General features: G+C 59.1%; 1 protein-coding gene across 3 annotated transcripts in view; it reads right to left on the minus strand.

Annotated features, from left to right (window-relative positions):
* SHANK2 (SH3 and multiple ankyrin repeat domains 2) overlaps positions 1-20,441 on the minus strand; it is a 559,575-nt gene that overhangs the window by 303,209 nt on the left and 235,925 nt on the right. For 2 of the 3 annotated variants that reach the window (XM_070488373.1, XM_070488372.1), the window contains one exon: positions 6,966-7,281. In XM_070488373.1, coding sequence (XP_070344474.1) covers positions 6,966-7,281 — 316 coding nt within the window. Of the gene's footprint in view, positions 1-6,965; positions 7,282-11,840; positions 12,577-20,441 lie in introns of those variants that run through there. The other variant, XM_070488374.1, reaches the window with a different exon arrangement.

Raw genomic sequence — 20,441 nt, forward strand, 5'->3', positions numbered from 1 at the left:
ATCATCTACTCATCCATCCATCCATTCATCCATCTACCCTTCTATCAAACCATCCATTCATCCACATATCCATCCACCCACCCACCCATCTGTCCATCCATCCACTTATTTATCCATCTACCACCCATCCATCTTACCACTTATCTAAACATCATCTGTTCACTTATCCATTCACATTTCAAAAGGACCTTGCCAGAAGCCCAGCTGTTCACTTACTATCAGATGTTGAACAAATCAGTCAATCTCTTGAAGCTTCAGTCTCCCCATCTGATAAGAGGGGATCGTCTGGAGTGACCTGAGAATGAGTCAACAGGAGCCACTCTGTACAGGTGTTATGTGGACACGAGCACAAGTGCCACTCCCTGCACCAGCGGGAAAGCGGGTAACAGGACGCACGTGTCAGCCAGCTGATTCCAGCCAGAGCCAGAGTGTGTGTCACTGGGCAGAGAAGTCAAAGTGAACACAGCTCCAGTCCGGGGAGCTCTGTTCTTTGAGCCACTTTGCAGATGGTCAGCTCCCTAACCCAGCAATCCAAGCCCAGAAAGCCTTTGCCTAAGAATAGGAAGCAATTAGGCCTCGTACACCAGAGCATGTCCGTGGTTCTAGGCACCAGCAGCAATGTGCGGTCCCACACAAATGCTCAAGTATGCTCTTGTTCCAGATCAATTTGAGCCTCGCAAAGCCCCATTTCACAGGTGAGAAAACAGGGTTTCCACAAATAGGGATCTAGATAAGAGATTTAGAGCCAACCACACATCTCGGCTCCCTGACTCCAGCCCAGGGCCCCCTGAAGCCTCGCTGTTCCATGCGGTGATGAACCGAGGTGACTACAATCTCCTCTGCGAGGGATGGTGCCTTATCCCCACGATGCCCTGTTTTATGAACCTCGCTGTCTGCCACGCTCCGCTCTCCCACGGCCACCCCAGACGGCAGCAGGAGACACGGCTCCTCCACGGCTCAGGGTTGGGAGTGCTGTCTCCTCTTGGGAAAGCAGGCGGGGGGCCAGGCTGGGTCCCTCCGTCCTCCCTGCACAGGGAGGATGGGTCGGAAGTCTCCCCCACCCCAAACTGTCAGCATTTTCCTTGCGTTTCATCCAAGAACAGCCAGATGGAATTCCAACCACGTTGCTTGGTAGAGGGATAAATCACTGAATTCTCAGTGTCAGAAAACGGGTGGCGTCTGTGGGGTGGCTCGATGAGTGAACTGAGCCATTTCCCAGTTATCCTGGGGGAACAGGGACCAGCCTGCACACTGAACTTTCTCCATTCATTCATCTGTCAGCCTCTTACACATCCATTCCTTCACTGGGGAAGTATTTAGCGGGTCTGTAGACGCCCACGAACATGAGACAGACTTGGACCCCCTGCCCCTCCCTGATGCCTGGCCGGCTCCTTTCTCCACCCGGCGATCTCCCCTCCTCCGTGGAGACCCCCACCTCCCCCATGGATGCCTGAACCCTGACTTGTGTGAGCTCTGGCTCCCAGGGGTCTCTATTGGGGGTGTCTCTGGTTCCATGTCCTCCACTACAGCAAGCTGGGGGGCTGACATGTCTCCTGCCCTCATTTCTCAGTTGAGGACATGGGGAGCATCCAGCACGGAGGGGGCTGGTAATTCACTCATTCATGCCACTAACTGAGAGAGCAGAGCGAAGACAGAATGTCCCCAAATGCAGAAGGAGAGAAAGAGACACGTGAGGGATGGCCCTCCACAGCCAAGATGCACCTGCTCCCCCAGGTGGGCCTCCTTTACCTGGCCCCACCTCCCTGCCAGGTGGCGACACAAACCCGGGGGACTGGCTGGCTCCTCATCGATCCCCTACTCCTGGCCTCCTGTGACCTGCCATCAGCACCCTGGATGGCAGTGCCCATCTCGCCCCCGCCCCGCTCCAACCCTGCCAGCCGGGCCCCTAGCCCCTTTTCTGGGTCAGGACAGGCACAGGGGAAGGAGCAGCAGCTGCAGTTCTCACTGAGGAAACCAGGTCCCTGTCCCTTTGGGGGGGTGGGGGGGGGTCAAAGCATCGGCGTCCTGGTTCCCATGTCCCCAGGAGGCAAGGAGAGGATCCCGGAGGTGGACAGAGACGCGAGCCAGAGGGGCACCCAGCACCCCTTCCCACCAATGAGCCTGACCAGATGGCGACTTTATCCTCTGAAAGGGGCTGGATAGGCAGATTCCCACCACCCCGGAACCTTCTGGAACCCCTGTTTCTGCCTCTGCAGGAAGGGGAGGGGGCCTGTGATTTCTGAAGTCCGTGGCCCCATCTGTTCTCTGAGCAAACCTGCTCTTGGATTTCAGGCGCTTGTCTCCGGCTGGAGTTCCTTCCCGGGGCGACACAGCGGGTGAGCCACGGGCGGCATTTCATCTCCGCCTGAACCCCAAAGCCTGTCTCTCCACTCTGCTGAGCTGAACCCACCCAAGAACCCCTCATCTGATGAGCGAGTGGCCAGAACGCTCCCTCGGCTGGTGAGCCCAGGGCAGCCCTCAGGACCAGCTGCCCGAACTTTGCAAAAATACATCCAGAGCTGTTATGAACCTGGGGAGAGCCGGTCAATGCCCTGAGTAGCTGGGAGGGGTCCTCACAGGACCACACCCCTCGTCTCCATGCTCAGGTGGTGGGCGATGGGGCAGGTGGACGCGGCAAAACCCCTTCTCAGTTTGGGTCTTAGAAACATGGACCAGCCATGCCAGTGTGCGCCACCAGAGGGCACTGCCTCAGGCAGGTGCGTGCAGATCCTCGCATCTGAGGCAGGATGCAAACAAGATTCTGCAGGTCCATCGGCACCCAGCCTCTCTGGACCCTCTTACCTCCTCTGCCCTGCACTCGGGGCAGCTCCGTGAGGGCTGGCTCCACGAGGCAGGCTGACCCTATTAGCAGCACAGGGCCCAGGCCGGGGAGGGAGCCGGTCAGGGGGTGCCAGCAGGAGCCTGGGTGAGGGCTTGGGCAGCTGGGGAGCCCTCGACCCCTCTCTCATCAAGTCTGTATCTGAGAGTCTGGCCCGAGGCTGGTTCTGGCCACCCGATGTGCCCACTGCATTCCTGGCTGAGGCTTCTGGGGCCTCAGGTTGGCATTTAGGCAGATGGGCTTTGCCTGGGAGTGGCCGGCCTTCCCCATGGGCAGTGAGAGAGAAAGGAGGGGACAAGGGGAGGGCGGGTGGGGCCAGAGGACAAATCCCCTCATTCGGGGTGGGAAGTGCCCTCTGCCCGCTGATGTGATTTTCTCTGCTTCTCCTGCCTCTTAGCCCAAGCCGGAGCCATCACTGGGACAGTGGCACCCGCCACCCGCCAGTGTCTGCCCCACAGCAGCCGGAGGGTCTTTCTCTAAAATGTCCCCGATGATGATGACAACTAAGGGTAGCAGACACTGTGTGGAACTTCCTACGAGCCAGACACGGGTCTCAGCACATGACGGGTATCGAATTCAACTTAAACCTCATCATAAACCTCTTACTCCCATTTCATATATAAGACGATTGAGGCACAGAATGGTCAAGTCACTTGCCCAAGGTCACACAGCAGGGAGGAAGCTGAGCTGAGTGCAACCTGGCGATGTGGCTCAGCATCTGCTTGGGTGATGGGCCACTGGGCAGCTACGCAGTGATCCAGGCTCTGCAGACGGAGAGCGCAAGGCCAGTACAGGGCTTTCCCCTCCATGGCATGGGGAGCACCCTAACCCCAGCTCCCGGTTCTGGGATAACCAGAAAGGGGTCTAGGGGCACCCTGTGCTGCCCAAGACTGGGACCCAGTGTCCGCCTCACCAGCACCCCCTGTGTATAGTGCCTGGCCAGGGCCTGTCTGTCCCAGGAAGGGGCTAGGCTCTGAGCTGTGAAGACAAAGATGGAGTGGAGGGACTCAGCCACCTCCTTGAGCCCCCAAAAGGCCCAGGGGCTGTGCTGGGGCGCCCTGCGTCCCGGCATCCCCTATCACCCGGGCTGGTTGGGTGCAGGTGCGAAAGACCCGGCTGTAGCCTCCTGGCCAAGAAGCAGAGAGCCTGCCATGTGGCTCAAATGCCCACTGTTATCCTCCCGTCCCAGGGGAAAGCCAATGTGCCTGGCAGGTCCCGTTAGGACAGGGGAGTCCTGGGGGAAGGACCCCAGCAGTTCACTAGTACCCATGCGGGGCACTCCCGTCACAGGACAGCTCCCGTCACTGACGAGGGAGCTGGATCCTGAGCACATGGACATGGACAGGCAGGCTTTGCTGGGATGGGGGAGGGAAGAAGGCCAGGACGCCGGCAGAGAAAGCAGGACTGACAGGCAGGGCGCTGCTGGGCAAGCTGGGTGCTGGCTGTGCCAGGCCAGCTCCACTGACCAGGACAGGCAGCAGGCTCAGAGTCAGGCGGACAGACCGGCCCGGGGTTAGTACTGAGTCCTGCAACCAGGCAATGCCTCAGTCCCATAGCTCTGGGCGACAATGGGAACATGCCTGGCCAAGCGCCGGGTCTTGGGTCGGATGTGGATTTGAGCTTCATCTAAGGACCAGCATGTATTGAGCACTTACTGTGTACAAGGCACAGCCACCAATTCCTTCATTCAGTTTGAGAACAACCCAAGGGAGCTGGTCTTTCTATGACCCTCGTTTTACAGTCACCGAAGATGAGGCACAAAGTGGAGTCCAGAACACGTGCTGGGGAAGTCCTGGCAGCGAGCACTCAGCCCAGGCTGGCTGCTGGGATTCTCACACACACGTGCGTGTGCATGCAAATATACAAGCACACACATGAGTGCATGCACACACACATACAAGTGCACACAGACACACATACAAAGTGTGCACACACTAACACACGCAAGTGCATACACACATGACACACAAACATGCACTCACATGCACACACGAACATGCTACACACAAGTGCACACACATAGATGCATAAAATGCATGCACACACTAACACACAAATGCACACACAAACACAAATGTGCATGCACACACGAACGCACACAGCCAGGTGCATGCACACCTGCGCAGGAAACCAGGGACGATCGGGCAGGGTCCCTGCCACGTGCCCCAGCTGCGTTTCTCTCCCCACAGGAAATATTCTGCAGTTTTTGCAAGTCCCCCGGCCACACGGCCTGCGTTATATTATTAGGTTTCGTGCTTGAGGAAGGGGACGCACTCTCTTTAAAATTATAACCGTAATTCTAGCTAACAGGGCGCAGCAGAATTTGCAGCCTCGGGGAATCCTCTAATTTAGCTTTGAATGTTCTTGGCGCCTGGGACTCCTCCCTCGGGGTGACTCAGAGCGAGAATCTAGACCAGAGCCGGGAACTGGAGCTCGTGGTTTGGAGAGACTCCGGTGGGAAGTGTCGATGGGCTGGGGGTGTGCCGGCATCGAGAGGGTCAGGCCCGTGGCCCCGCCGAGGGGCCGGGAGGCTTGGGTTCCCTCGGGTACGTTCTCCCCACCACCTCCGTGGTGGCTGCTGCCTGGAGACGTGTCTGCTGCTCATGGTGATGGCAGTCAGCCCTCTTCCGGGCCCACATGATATACTGACCCTCTGCCTTGGCCCCTGGCCCCGAACACATGCTGGCCTGCAGGATGCAGCCTGACCCTGCCTCCCCAACATCCCTGATCTTAGCTGGGGGCGTGGAATGGTGACTGAAGCCAGCAAGACTCACCATGGGCCAGCTCCTCGGCGAGCCCAAGCGCCTTTCGAGGCCTGGGAGGCGGGATGCGGAATCGGGCGACATGCTGGACCAAGGGGGCATTCGAACCTCACCAGTAACCCCATGCCAGCCGGGAAAACACAGGTCCGCCAGCCCTCCCCAGGAACCGTGGGCGAGGACAGAATTCAGGGAGGACAAGCCCTTGTGAACCCCGCATCACAGACTCAGGAACCGGCGAAACCTGGGTCACAGTCCTGCCCCAGCTATGCACGGGCCGCACGGCCCCCGGCGCCTCAGTTCCCTGGTCTGTAAAATGGGAGGACACGGTGCCCCTCACAGAGGCACTGGGAGGAAAGGGGCGAGGCGAGCTGATGCATAGACCAGGCTCCGGCCCCCACGAGACTGCAGCGGGATGAGCAGAGACGGCACCTGCTGTGGTTGCTCCGACCAGCGCCAAATCCAGCCCTCAGAGGCCCCAGCAAGGAGCGCGTACCCAGGAAGTCCCATCCTCGCCTAGAAGGCGGTGTGACAAGGTGAGAGGGCACTTGGGGCTTGGAGCTCTGAGTGCCCATGCAGCACTCCCGACTGCTGGGAGACGGGCGAGTTGGGGAGGGTCCGGACCCCAAGTCAGACGCCGAGGGGGGCCACGCGTTCAGTCTGAATTATGCTGGCCTCATTTCCTCATCTAGAAAAGGGACCAGAATGGGGTTTCCCCGACCTGGGGCTGCATGCACCTGCCACATATGCGGGCATATATCATAGGACCAGCTAGGACTATCTCTGTGGCTGCTGGGGGTTCGTCAGGCCCAGGGCCCTGACCGGGCCCCTCTGAGCCTCAGTTTCCCTGTCTGAGCAGGGGTTCCTCACTGCTACGAGTGAGAGCACTGATTTTGGATAAGGTGCGTTTGCATCAAATGCAGCCCTTGGAAGAACTCTCCGTGCAGAGCAGGCTGGTGGGCTCACCTCCCTCTCTGTTCACTTCTACGACACAGAAGCCAACGCACAAGGAAAGGAAGAGAGGCCACAGACACCAGCAGCAGCCCCAAGCCAGCCCGGGAAGCTCCGCCTGGCCTCCCACGCCTGTCCTGAGCAGTCATCATGGGCACAGTGCTCAGGAAGGTGACCCTGGGCCCCACTGCTCTCGGGAGGCAGCCTGAGCCGGGGCAGCTGGCAGAACTCCGCTTTTAAATAAAGTGTTCTCAGCATCTGAGTTGGAATAAAACTGACGTTCTGCTCAACCTGTGGGCAAAGCCCCGAGTTCAAGAAACCGGGAGCCAGCCGTGGTGCACGGCGGTGTTCCTTCCTCTCGTCCCTGAGGGACCCCCCTGGCTCTGCACCAGCCCCTGCACCCCACCATTGCTTACCCAATGTGCCAAGGCTGCTGGAGCCTCTTGCCATCCTCGCCGGCGCCGCCAAGCCTGTTGAGCGACGGGGACCGGCTGCGGGGCCCAGGGGTGTAGCTCCCGATGGTCTTCACGGCCCCATCGGGCTTGCTGGGCAGCTGCTGCAGCAGCTGGGGCGAGAGGCTGCGGTGGGAGGCGGCGGAGCAGACGGCCCACTCGGGCGTGCTGGCGTTGAGGTTGTTGTCGCTGTTGGAGCGCAGCAGGACCCGGGGCGCGGCCAGCGTGTTGGGGGGCCGCCTCCTGCGGTTGGAGTACGCCGGGGCCTCTCGGAAGGGCACTGCGTTGGAGAGAACGAGGAGAGGTGGGTGAGGGCAGGCATGTCAGCGTCATGGCCTGGGGGGGGGGAGGTGCAGGTCCGCATGCGCTGAGCCCCCGTGCCAGCCGAGCAGCTGGGCGTCGTGAATCCCACGCTGACCCCCCTGCAGGACCCACTGCGTGCAGAGCTCACCCCGACACAGAAGCAGGGATGGGTGGAGACCGATGACGTCTCCATTTCATGGAGGTTCAAGCTAATGCTGGAGATGGAAGGGAGTCGGGGTCCGACTTCCATCCGGGCCAGCGCCCACTTGGCCAGAGCCCCAGAGACACGTGCGAGGGGGCCGCCCCGTCTCACAACAGGCTCAGGACCCTGAGGCAGCCACAGAGTTCCTCCTCATCACGACCTGGACCTGATCCCTGTGATGTGCTGTGTCCCCCTGAAATTCATGTGTTGGAATCCTAATGCTGGTACCCCAGAATGTGACTGTGCCAGGAGACAGGTCCTTTCAGGGAGTGATGAAGCTAAAATGGGGGCACTAGGTGGGCCAATCTAACCGGGGTCCTTCTAAGAAGAGGAGAGCAGGAAACAGACATGCACAGATGGATGACCACGTGAGGACACAGGGAGAAGACGGCGTCTACACGCCAAGGAGAGAGGCCTCAGGGGGAACCAGCCCTGTGACACCTGGACCTCGGCCGTCCAGCCTCCAGGACCAGGAGACAGTCAATGTCTGAGGTTTAAGCCGCTCTGTCTGTGGGACTGTGTTACGGCGGCCCCAGAAGATGCATCCAGCCCTCCAAGTCCACTGGTCAGAATCAGTGTGCTCGGATGCAAGCACGCTCCTTTCTCCACCCATCAAGCCGGGACGGGCAGCGTGAAACAGGAGGGGCGGGCACGCCTCATTCGGCTCCTTACGAATTTCCAGAGTAGAGCATGGACCTAGTGCCACGTGCCCAGGGACTCGGAATGAGGACACGACCCACAGGGACTGAGAGGGCCGGTCTCTGGGTTGCTCCAAGGGCTGGAGCCAGGAATAGAAAGTGTCCTTTCCAAGAAGAGGCATCTGAAGAGGATGCAGGGGAAGCGAGATGCCAAGGACCCCCGGCAGCCGAGGACACGGGCTTCCTTGGAGTCTCGAAGCCCTGGTGGCTCCCCCGCCTGCCACGGGACTCGCGCTCTGTGGACTGAAGGACTGAAGCCAAGCGAGCTTTCCAGTCTGCTGCCAGAGGCCAGGGGCTGCCACGCCACCAAGTGCAGCCGCAGAGCCACAGGAAACACAGACCATCCTGGGGAGCTGATCTGGAGATGGGAAGCTGAGTGTCCCAGGGGAGAAGAACGTTACAAGTGGCTTAGGACAGAGTCCTGGACAATCTACCGCCCCGGCTGCCCGAGGTCAGAGGCTGCACTGGAGTACGTCACGGAAATGGAGAACAGCTGCCCCCTTCACTGAGCTTGGGCATGACATCAGCTCCCTGCTCCCAGCCTGTTCACAGGGGACAGAGGTGCTGCTGGCAGAGCTCCTGGAGGTGGGGCAGAGGTGTGCTGGCAGAGCTCATGGGGGACAAAGATGTCACTGGCAGAACACACTGGGGGAGAGACGGTGCTGGCAGAGCCCACTGGGGGAGAGGTGGTGTTGGCAGAGAGCACTGGCAAGAGGTGGTGTTGGCAGAGCTCACTGGGATACAGAGGTGGCACTGGCAGAGCACACTGGAGGAGAGAGATGGTGCTGGCAGAGCGCACTGGGGGACAGAGGTGGTGCTGGCAGAGCGCACCGGGGGACAGAGGTGGTGCTGGCAGAGCGCACCGGGGGACAGAGGTGGTGCTGGCAGAGTGCACTGGGGAAGAGAGATGGTGCTGGCAGAGCGCACTGGGAGACAGGTGGTGCTGGCAGAGCGCACGAGGGGACAGGTGGTGCTGGCAGAGCGCACTGGGGGTGAGGTGGTGCTGGAAGAGCACACTGGGTGACAGAGGTGGTGCTGGCAGAGTGCACTGGGGGACAGAGGTGGTGCTGGCAGAGTGCACTGGGGGAGAGGTGGTGCTGGTAGAGCACACTGGGGGACAGAGGTGGTGCTGGCAGAGCACAATGGAAGAGAGATGGTGCTGGCAGAGCACACTGGGGGACAGAGGTGGTGTTGGTGGAGCGCACTGGGAAAGAGATGGTAATGACAGAGCGCACTGGAGGAGAGGTGGCATTGGCAGAGCTCCACTGAGGAAGAGGTGGTGCTGGCAGAGCGCACAGGAGAAGAGGTGGCACTGGCAGAGCTCCACTGAGACAACCGTGACCCAGTGCACCCCTTCGCCGCCTCCCCAAGATGCAGAGCCGTCCTGGGAAACCAGAGACGGAGGCAACCCAGGGAAGGCGCACGCTCGGAATTCACGTTCTGGTTCCGAACAGCTGGTGAGAATTTGAAAATGACACATCGGGGCGGTCACGTTCTTTTCAATTAGGCAGCATCGTGCTCTCGTTCCAACCCGCTCCCTCTGTGAGGCCTTCCTGTCAGAGCAGGACGCACTGTTCCCAGCCAGGGCTCTTCCCTGGGACCCGCTCCTACTCTGAATTCCTCAAAGCAGAATTCAGAGACGCCAGCCTGGCCGGGAGAGACAGCGTCCTCCGAGGACCCCCGTCTCTGGGGCGCAAGGGAATCAGCCAAGGCCTTACCCACCTGCTAGAAAAATCTCATTTTGGGGAAAAGTCCCCAAGTTTGTGCTTCACTGGGAATGAGGGAGGACCACATCGGTGTCACTCTGAGCAGGCAGAGGCCAAATAGACTTCTGGAACGATGAAGGGTTGTTCATTTAGGGTTTGAAAAGCCCCCCTGGGCGGGGGTACTCTGGGGTGATCTGAGAGCTCCCCGACCAAGGGGTGGGGGATTGAAAGACCTCCACAGGGCTGACGGGTCCACAAGCTTCCACAGCAATTATCTTTCATTCACAGAGACTGCCGGCGGGCTGGGGTGTGGGGTGGGGGTGGACGACATCACAGCAAGAAAGCCAACATCCCCCAGAGACACATCAAGTGGAAGGACCCAGCAAGACCCAGCAAGCAGACAGAGCCCCTCAGCTTCCTGGAGCATCTCCCCACCCCACCCCAGGGCAGGCCAGGGCTCACGCTAACGGTGGGGAGGGGATCCCCCGCTCCAAGGGGACGCTCCCGGACACAGAAACGCCTGCATCCTATGACGTGAACTCACACCCAGCCTCCCAGCTTCCCTCACGACAGTCGGTTCTATTTTTCTGACCAATGTAACCGGGGAAGGTATTGGTGCCCTCCATGGAAAGAGACGGAATTTGGAGCCAGCCCAGCCAGTGGCTAAGACAGACTCATGAGGGAAGAAAAGTCTAGGAGAGAACAGAACAGACAGAACGAAGCGGACACCATACCCCTGACTAAAATGTCCATGCTGTGCGTGGCTCCCAGAAACTTGAAGTCCCAGAAGGCGATTCTGGGTTGATAATCTAAGAAAATGAGCACAGACAAAGGCTGATTTTCAAATAAATTCCTAAGAAACAGACTGAAGGGGCCTTTCTGAGGGTGTGGGCGTGAAGAGTGGTAGGAATTCTGGGGGGGGCGGCTGCCCTTGGAAGACAAGGATACATGGGAGCTCTGCCCCTCGAGAGGATCAAGCGAGTTATTCAAATGGAATCGCACAGGTGGCGTCAGGGCGACCATTCTCATGAAAATGATCCGGCGTAATGACCGAGATTCACATTAAATTAGTTCCCCGTGCAAATTTAATTGGAAATTTTTTCCGTGTTTATTTTATGGTCTGGGTTGGGAAGAACCTTCTTAATTCCTCTAAAGCAACATCTTCATAACCGGGTTTCACAGAATGAGAGCTCTCCGTCTGACAAACTAACGGGAGCCATCCGTGGCAAGCTTGATTTTTGTTTTTTTTTGGTCAAAAGGGTTAAAAATAACTCTTTTCCTGTCTGAAAATGATTAATATTCCACCCAACTGTTTCCTGCAATGTGCAAACTCTTACGTGGGTGGATATTTTCTTAGCCGTCTTACATGCATTTATTTATACCTTTTTTTTCCCCCACAATAAAAATCACACAGGGTATGACAAAAAGCATATGCACTTTTAAAATCGGCCACACTGCATTTCCCATCCATGCCGCGAAGCTGCAACCCGGGGACAGCCACGGAGAGCCCAGAAGTGGTTCTGAGAGCGCCCGGCAGCAAGTCCTAACCTTCTCGGTTCCCAAGCAATGCCCGGCCGCCTCCAGGCAGCCGGCAGACTAAAACAGTCAGAACTTGCTTTATTTTTCACTGGACTTGGTTCCTAACGTGCCCCGTGGCACAGTCACCGTGGAAGCACATGCTGGAATGCGATTCTGCAAGCGGCTGGAGACTTAAAAAAAAAATGATGTCAAACAGCACCTTCACGTGGGTTGAAATTGCAGACCGCCACCAGCCAAGTCCTATCGCGCCCAGAAGTAATTATTTATCCCCTTACACGACGAGAACGAACACCAGCAATGTTAGGAGGAACTGGGGTCCCCTGCTCCCCGCGAGAATCGACAAGAAGCTGGTCATCCCCATGCCCCTCGCTCCCTATGGCTTTTCTCTTACCTTCCTTCTTGGTGAAGGCATTTAACAAAGACTTCATTTTCCCTCCGACTTTGGCGGTGGTCCGCTCATTATATAACCTTCTCAGGTGGGAGGAAGGCGAGGGGCGCTGCCCGGCCCCTCGGCGCTGGAGCGGCGTGGACCCCGGGAGCGGCGGCGGGCGTCTGGGCACGGCGAGCTTCCGCGCATCGCTGGGCATGCCAGCCCCGGCGCGCCGGTGACAGAGCCCACCCCATATTCTGTCTGTCAGCTGGGAACCAACTGTGCATAGACTGGGGCCGCTCTTCAAACCCGGCTGCCTCTCCCGGCGCCTGTCATGTGAACAGCGCTACTCCGGCTTTTGTGATCAGCGCATCTGGGAGGAGGGTTAACAGGAATCAGCATCCTCCAGCCGGCGGCCGGGAACCACCGGGAGACACCGGGGAGCCCGAGCCCCCGTGATCCAGGGAAAGTCGGGCTGGGGCTCCGGCCGCTTCTGCCGGAACGAGCCCGGGGATAATAGAAGGCGCTGCGTTTCTGTCATCTTATTTGTAAAGAAAAAGCCAAGTTTGCTTTAGTGCCGTTTGTCCGCGAGCAGACGAGAGGAGCAGGTCAAGGGGACAAGACATCCCAGCTCCAGATAAGCCGCACGCCAGACCCGCGTTCGCCGGGCAGCCCTCGCCAGCATTCTGGAATTTCTCAACGTGACCCAGATTTCCGTTCGAAAGAATCAGACACAAGTACCCATTACTCCTCTGGCTCCCCCCATCGTGGTAATCACCCTGGAGATGACAGGATTTCCTCCCCCTCCCTTTTCCTTTTTTTTTGGAAAAAAAAAAAAAAAGAGAGAGATAAAACAATTAAACTGCTACCCAGCTATGGCTCGCCCTGATTCCAGGCAGCTGATAAAAATGAATGTGTTCAGAGTCTCTTTACACTTTTCTTGAGCATCTCCACCCCGAGGGAAATCGGGGAAACGAGGCAGCGTGACCTGGAGAAAGTTCTTTCCGGGAAGCACACACGGAGACGGACGGGGGAGTGGTGGGGGGCTCCACGGCAGGTGGAACGGGGTTATTTCTCCCCAAGGAGGAAGGTTTTCCTGGGAACTAAATGGAACAGCCCAGGGAGCGGGTTCTGTGGCGCGACACATCTGCTCCTGGGCTGTAATTAACTGTGCGTTTCTGCGGTTGCCAAGAGAACTGCTTCCGAAATTTAAAAAAAGAGAGATGAGACAAGATGAGGGAAAAGCAAGGAGGAACATGTAAGTTAATTCCATATGGTCGACACACTGAGTGTCAACAAAAATGGCGACGTAAGAAGCAACGAGAGTCTTTCTCTGCAGGAAGGCCCGAACGGTCCCCCAGGGCGGTGAGAACGGAGACTGTGAGGGGTGCGCCCCCCCGGGTTGAGTGCCCTGGATAAGCTGGGCACTCCAACGTCGCCTCCCTCGGCACTCCTACAACGCCCCAGATCGCACGGCTCGGCGGCTGCCTTCAGATCCTGCCCTGGGTGACTCCCCCACCCGCCGAGCTGGGTGCTCAATTCACACACCGGAGCCCCAGCGGCTTCCAAGACATGCCCTCAGAAACGAGTTTGCCGCTGGCACCTTTTGTCATCACAGCCTCCACCAACTTGTCTCATGTAGTTCACGTCTGTAGGGGGACAGAGGTGGCGCTGGCAGAGCTCCACGTCCTTGGACATTTGGGGCAAGGCTGAATAACTGCCAGAAGCGTCTCCCTCAGATGCAGTGTCACCAGCAAGGACACAGCTGCTCCCACTGGGGGAGCCTAGAGCAGTATCCCTTGGGCAGACTGGCTGGGGGGCTTCAAGGTGGCATGTCTGGTTGATTGGGGGTGCTTGGCCGCAGACCCTGGCTGGGACGGGGATGGCACAGTGATGGTGAAACAAAGGAGGTCAGAGCTGGGGCCCTGCCATGTGGGCCCCGAGAACTCACAGAGCTCAGGGGATCCTCTGGGAGAGCGGGGGTCCCGGTGATGCTCAGGCCTCCCTCCCTCCGTTCATGATGGACAGATACCCTCCCCACAGCACAGAGCCTCGTCCCGTGCCACGATCCTGCGCCAATCTTTGCTCCGGCATGGCCACCTCTGTGGTCAGCAGTGGAGTGGACAGTGGGTGTCTGCTCCTGGGTTGACGGGGATGGGGACATCGCCACAGGCCAGTGGCGCCCACCCCCCCCCCCCGCTGTTGACCTTGGGTGAAGGACGTGGGGAAGCGGCAGCTTCCCCGGGCGCCACCGTGAAAATCTCGCATCTTTCCTGACTTGAGGTGGGAGGGACCAAGACGGGGCAGCAGAGCCAGAGAGCCCCAGACAGCATTCACACGTGGACCCCGGCCGGGCGGCCCCTGTCGCTTGCGTAAGGAGCCACTGTTGCTCACGATGGGTTTACCCACACGTAGGAGCAGAGGCTGAAGATAATGGGGTGCTGGGGCTGCTCCCCCCTGAGAAGGGAGCCTTTCTGAGACAAGGCCCCGTAACCAGGAAACAGCTTGCTGGCTTGGGGCACACCTGAGGGGCAGGCCCGGCCCTCCGTCCCCACGACCCCTTCACCCAACAGCCCTTTGCATTGTGGATCACGGGCTGTGCGGGTGCAGGGGAATGCAGCAGCCAACAGGACAGAAAAGACCTCTGGTCCTCCTCTGGACCGCACAGGGCCAGGGTGGGGGCATGAGACCTCGGACAGAACAGGATTTCAGGATCCCCAGGAAGCATCCCTTAGCCAAAGGATTCCTCTTCCAGAAACCTTCCCTTCTTTTAAAGAGCAGACAACTTTCTCAACCCACACTTCCAGGAAACTGAGCAAAAAATTCCCAGAAATTAGGAGTGCTTGCTCTGTCAGACTCGTGTGCAGGCCTACTGTGTGCCCGGCCCTGGGTCAGGCTCTGCGCCACAGAAATCCTTCCAGGGAAGGAGGGCCATTCCTGAGCCCACCCACCTCGCCCATCTAAGGCCTCCTCGCCGCTGGCAGGCGTGCTCTCCTTGAATACTTCTAGGACAGGGAGCTCACTACCTGTGTGGAGTGGTTTTCACGGTCAGACACAGGCTGTGGCGTCCTCACCGTGGAGGCGGATGCCGGCTCTGAGCACACACGTGCGAGTCTCCTTTCCCTTCGCACAGACAACAGGCCCACGCCCACCCCGTGCTAACTGGAAGGGAAAGATACATGTGGCACGGAAAGCTCTCAGACTTCACCGTGGCAAACACAAAGCCGTCTGTGTCCTCAGGCGCATTTTCCACCGGGTGCTCTGACTTTTCCGTGGGAAGCTTTGTCGGCGATCTACGGGCAGCGGCAATCCAGGCCCTCAGGGTTTCTTTGCTTCCCCCGTGTTCTGCGAACGCGCTCAGCTGAGGCTGGGACGGAATGTGTGCAGGAATCAATGCAGTGGGAGCATCTGGGTCTGGACCCTCAGACGGCTTCGGCTCCCCCCGCTCAGGGCTTTGTGAAAGGACAGCACGGCCCTGCACGTCACGGCCACGGAGCACTCCTGCTGCCGGCCACATACCTGTCCATCTCAACCTGCTCTTCCGAGAGTGACGGACACCTGACTCTTCACGCTCAGACCGCGGAGGCCTGGAGCCGCGGCGTCGACCCGCATTCCTTTGGGAAGTTGGGGCAGCAGAGGTGCAAGGAGGCGGCCACACTCGTGGTCAGCTGCCCCCATCCTCCCGCAGAGCCCCAGGAACCAGCTAACACCGTCTCCATCTCCAAGACGGGAGATCGAGGACAACTGAGAGCTAGTGGTCCAAAATGAAGATGGAGACGAGGATGGAGATGAAACTGAAAAACCCACTTCTCCCCGAGGCTTCCAGAGATCTTTTTTCTCCGAGCAGTTCATCCCGTGACGGGTCTCATCCCTGTGGGGTCCCTATCGGGCACCTCGAGACCAGCTGCAAGGCTCCGTGGATGCGACCGTGAGGGTCAAGGAGGCTGGGAGAGCCACCTGGGTCCCACGGGGGTCAGACCTCCCTGCCCGACGGCCGTGGGTTGGACACGTCAGAGACCCAGATGTCCCAAGATGGCTGAGGTCGTCTTCCATGACTCACATGCCCTGTGTTCCTATACAGGGTCCTTCACGGAGGACCGACCGAACATGGTCACCAGAGGTTGTATTGGCCACACTCCCATTGAGTGTAGATGAGAGAGCATGGACTTCTGGTCGGAGCTGGGCTGGCATGAGGCAGGTGGCAGGGAGTGGGGAGCGGGACGCCCGGTGGTGACTCTGTCCTTCTTGCCCACCCCCATGCCCATCCCAAAGGACGAGCGAGCATCTTCTGAGTTGGGAACGTTCAATGTCCATGGACAGATGAAAATGCAGAAGAAGCGACTAGATGAAGCCCTGAAATCAGATGGTTTCCAGGAAGGAAGAGGGTCACCCCAAAATGAACCCCCAAATGTCAGCCTCCTAACCCGGCCCTTTAGCAACCACCCAGCTCCAGGGCCAGCCCCTTACGAGAAAGGAGAGATAATCAACACTTAAGTAAATAATAAATAATAAAAAATTCGTAAGCCAGTCCCTCCCACTCCTCCTGCCTCCCCGCCCCACCAGGGCTTGCGCGGCTTCAGCCTCCGCGACCCACCACCCCCCCCTCGCGCTCGGATCCAGCCCCCCAAACCCTCTCTCTCTTGAAGTCCCTTTATTTGCCACGTCTTTTGACAACCGCCTGACAACAGGCTGAAAATAATCTCATTTCTCGTATAAAAAAAGGCTCTTCGCACATCAGAACATTTCAAGACGCTCTGGCGTCCGGGCAGGAGGACGCGCCAGGTGTCGTCAACACGCCCGGTGAGAGTCTCGCGTGCCGGCAGGTCTTGGGAACATGGCCCGATTGGGGTCGGCCGTGAGCCCGTCTGCCCAGGTAAAGAACTGCATGTGGCATTTAGGGGCTGGCTCTGTGTCTTACTCCCTTGGCAGCCGCGGGCTGCTCAGGCACCCTTGGCCCTCAGTTTCCCCATCTGTGAGGTGGGAATAACCCAACTCATTCCCAGGGTTGGTTTTGGGATCGCCTGAGCTCGTGGTGAAGCACAAAGCAGGGGGATGGAGTCCCAACCCTGCCCCTTCCCAGCTCTGTGACCCCGGGGAAGTCACGACACCTCTCTGTGCCTCTGTTTCCTCATCCGTGGAATGGGGATATGAATGGTGTGGCCCCGTAGAAGGGTCGTGAGGACCAAGTCATTTAATATCTGCAAGAGCGCCTGGACTGCACGGCTGTCAGCGATCGCTAAGTACCTCTATTTAACTTAAAAACCTGTAAGCCGAGAGCAAGGAGATCTCCCCTCCCCCACTCTGCCCCCAGGACTGTAATAAGCCCACCTAGGTCCCTCTGAGTGCACTTACATTATCTTTTTTGGGTGTTGCCTCCTCCAGGAAGTCTGCCTGACTGATCCAGTCATTGGAGAGACCCCTTCTCGGGGCTCCCATGGAGGCAGTCAGCCCTCGGGGCATTTCCTGGTTCTAGGACTTCAAACTCCCTGAAGGCAGGTTTCCGGCCGAGCTTCCCCATCAACCTGCAAACTGGAGCTGCTCCCTAGAGCTCTGGATGTGAGCGAATGAACGAATGAACCAGCGATGACAGCGGTGGCGAGTCCTAGCTTCTCCTCTGTTCTGAGCATCCCAAGGGGCTCTTCCAGGTACAACAGGCTGGTCTGCCGGGCTGTACTGAAGTCGCCTGGGGCCTGAAGCCATCTCACTTGTCTGCTCCCTCCTGCCACCAGCCCCCACGTCTGCCCAGACCATGTGCCTGCACTGCAGGGCTCCAGGGCCCACCTCACCCGTGCCCCACCGGGGTCCTCATGTCCCTGCCGTATCTGCAGGCCCTCACCCTCAGTTCTGCCTGCCCAGGTGGCCGGGGGGAGCTGGGGGCTCCCTCTTTCTGCTTCCCCTGCTGCCGGGGGCTCGAGGCAACCAGATGTGCGACACGATGCTCTGATGCAGGAGGAGCAACGCGGCAGAGCTGGGGCATGGAACCCGCTCTAGAAGAGCGTCGAGTTCTTGTGGGGTGGCACCGGCTCCACGGAGCAGCCATGTGTGGCTGGACACCACGCTGGCTGCCCAGCTTCCAGGTCTGGCTCTCTGGCAGCCTTGGCACACTGTGTACGACCTAAATCCTTTAGGGCCTTCTTCTCCTGTATCCACAAGCCAGAGTGGCCTCTTACTGTCACCGAGACCCAGGCTGATAGAGGCGACGAGGCTGGGGCTGGGGCACGAATGTCCCCCAGACCCCGAAATCCCACATGGGGCTGTCTCCCCTGTCTCCTTCTCTTTTCAAGAGGCCTTGGGGTTAACTCAGGCCCCACCTCCTATTGGAAGAGAGAGCAGGCTGGGATGGAGACAGGGGCTGGAAAAGCAGGGGTGGGTCTGAGCCTATTTCTGCCTTAACAAAGACTCACAGAGGTGGCTCCAGCCTCTCATCAGACGGGAGGCCCATGGGGAGCCGAAAGGAGGGAACAAAGCTCCAGAGGGTCTCAGTGGCCCACCAGCCACACCCTCCACTTTATCTTGCAGAAGTGAAAACCAGATGCTGAGAAAGGAAGGACGTATGTGAGAGCCTCGGCCAGCGCGGATCGAACAGGGAACAGGGAGGCAGCGGGTCCAGGGTAGGTGCGAGCCAGACCCGGTTCTTGCTGCCCACCCCCCACCTGACCCAAAATAGCAGACCCCGCTTCCTCTGCGCATCGCTTTAGAGGATTGCAATTTAAACATTAGTAGGCAACATTCCTCCATCTCACAATAATTGTTAAATGAATCATACTTTTATAAATAACATGAAATATAAAAAGGTGTCGCAGGAATAATGCGGGGTTATCCGTGAGCAAAGATGTAGGTGTCTGCGGCGTGCGTAACGTCCCGTCAGCCGGGGCCACTGAGGGAAGCTTTGCCCCTGGAGGATCCGTGGAGGCCGGCGGATAACGGGGGCAAGGGGTCCCAGGGAGGGAGCTTCAGAACCCCGTAGGGTCAGGGCCTCTCCCAGGGGCGGGCCAGGCGAGTGTGATGGCAACCGGGGTTGGGGCCCCCGGCAGGCGCTCCTCACTCGGTTCCTGACACAGTGCACCAGGCTTGGGGTCCAAGGCCAAGGCCAGAGTGGAGGAGGGGAAGGGGTTTCAGAGGGTCGAACTGGGGCTGACCACCAAGAGGGCGAGGGTCCCCAAGGCGTGTTCTGGAGTGGTCCCAGGCTCCAAGGGCCGCCCTCCGTTCTCCCACCTCCATCCAGCTTCAGCCTTCGCAGCAGGGTCCAGCAGAGGCACGGTGCGCCCAGCAAGCCCCATGGACCCCGAGGTGCGGGGCCAGAGGGCGGCGCTGTGGCTTAAGGACAGCGCGGGTCACCCCTGGGCAGCCCTCTGAGAGCCCAATGACTGAGGACACGGGACCTCCCAGAGGGGAAACTGAGGCTTAGAGCGCCGAGACAGGTCACCCAGGCCCACTATGCCTACAGCTAAAGCAGGGGAGGGGGCTGGCGGGAGTCCTGCGTCAGCCTCTGACTCAAGGGGGGTCCTCAGTTTCCTCATCTGTAAAGGGGGGAGGCCAGCCCCCACCCTGCTGGTCCTGGGAGGTCTCTGGGAGGTCCCCAGGCTAGAGGAAGCTGGGGGGGCAGCTTTATGATCCAAGGTGCACTGGGCTTGCTCTCGGACCTTAATGGAGGCCGGGGGAGAGGGCACGTCTGCACCTGGGCCACCCGCACGGTGCCTCTTCCTCACCTTCTGGTTCCCGGAGCTGCCTTGAGCCCACATCCCCGGGCTGCCTGCCAGGTCCCCCCAGCTACAGGAGGGCCCAGCAACGAGGAGCAGGGACTCCCCAAGACGCAGGGAGGAGCTCCCCTTGGTTTCCCACCATCGAGCAGGGCACCCCAGCAGCTGTGGGGGAGCCCTGCATGGCGGGGGGGATGCTCTTCCACAGCATGGCCTGCTCGCCCATGTGGGGCCCGCAGGAAGGCCCGGCCCTCAGTCCCTGACGGGGAGAGTGGGGGTGCCCCCGTCTCCTCCGGCACCCCCAGGAGCAGTGAGGCCGTGAGGCCCTGACACTCAGCTGGGCTCAGCATGGCCGCAGTTGCACAGAGAAGCAGAGCTTAGATTTTTGGGGGTCAGGATCGGGCCCTGCGTCTGTCCCTTACTGCTTGTGACCTCAGGCTTGAGACCCTGCCTCTCTGTGCCCAGTTTGCACAGCTGAAAGAGGCCAGCAACAGTGCCCATTTCGAAGGGCGCCAGATGCCAGAGTGCAGAGTTCCCACAAGTGAACGTCCATGGAGTTTGGGTGACGAGGGAAGTGCTTTCAACGGGGGACCCGGCGGGTTTGAGCCGTGGTGGGAGCCCGGGGACCGGACACTTCCACTGTCCTTGTCGGCTTCCCCACGAGTCACTGGAGTGGGCGCTGTCTGCATGGACCCCCTGTCTCCAATGCACCCTATCACACTGTCTTCACAGGCTCCTCGCCCTGATACCGCCTGGGCATTTGGGACCGGACTGCAGACGCCAGGACCACAGAGACAGAACCCCTGCAGCCACAACATCCACATGACCCAGGACACGCTGAAAAGCCAACCACACACAGCGGCTCAACCCGCAAGTGATTTGTTTAAAGGCAGCTGCTGAGATGGTCAGGAGCAACCAGAGG

The sequence above is a fragment of the Equus asinus genome, chromosome 17 (assembly GCF_041296235.1).
Source record: "Equus asinus isolate D_3611 breed Donkey chromosome 17, EquAss-T2T_v2, whole genome shotgun sequence".
NCBI lineage: Eukaryota > Metazoa > Chordata > Mammalia > Perissodactyla > Equidae > Equus > Equus asinus.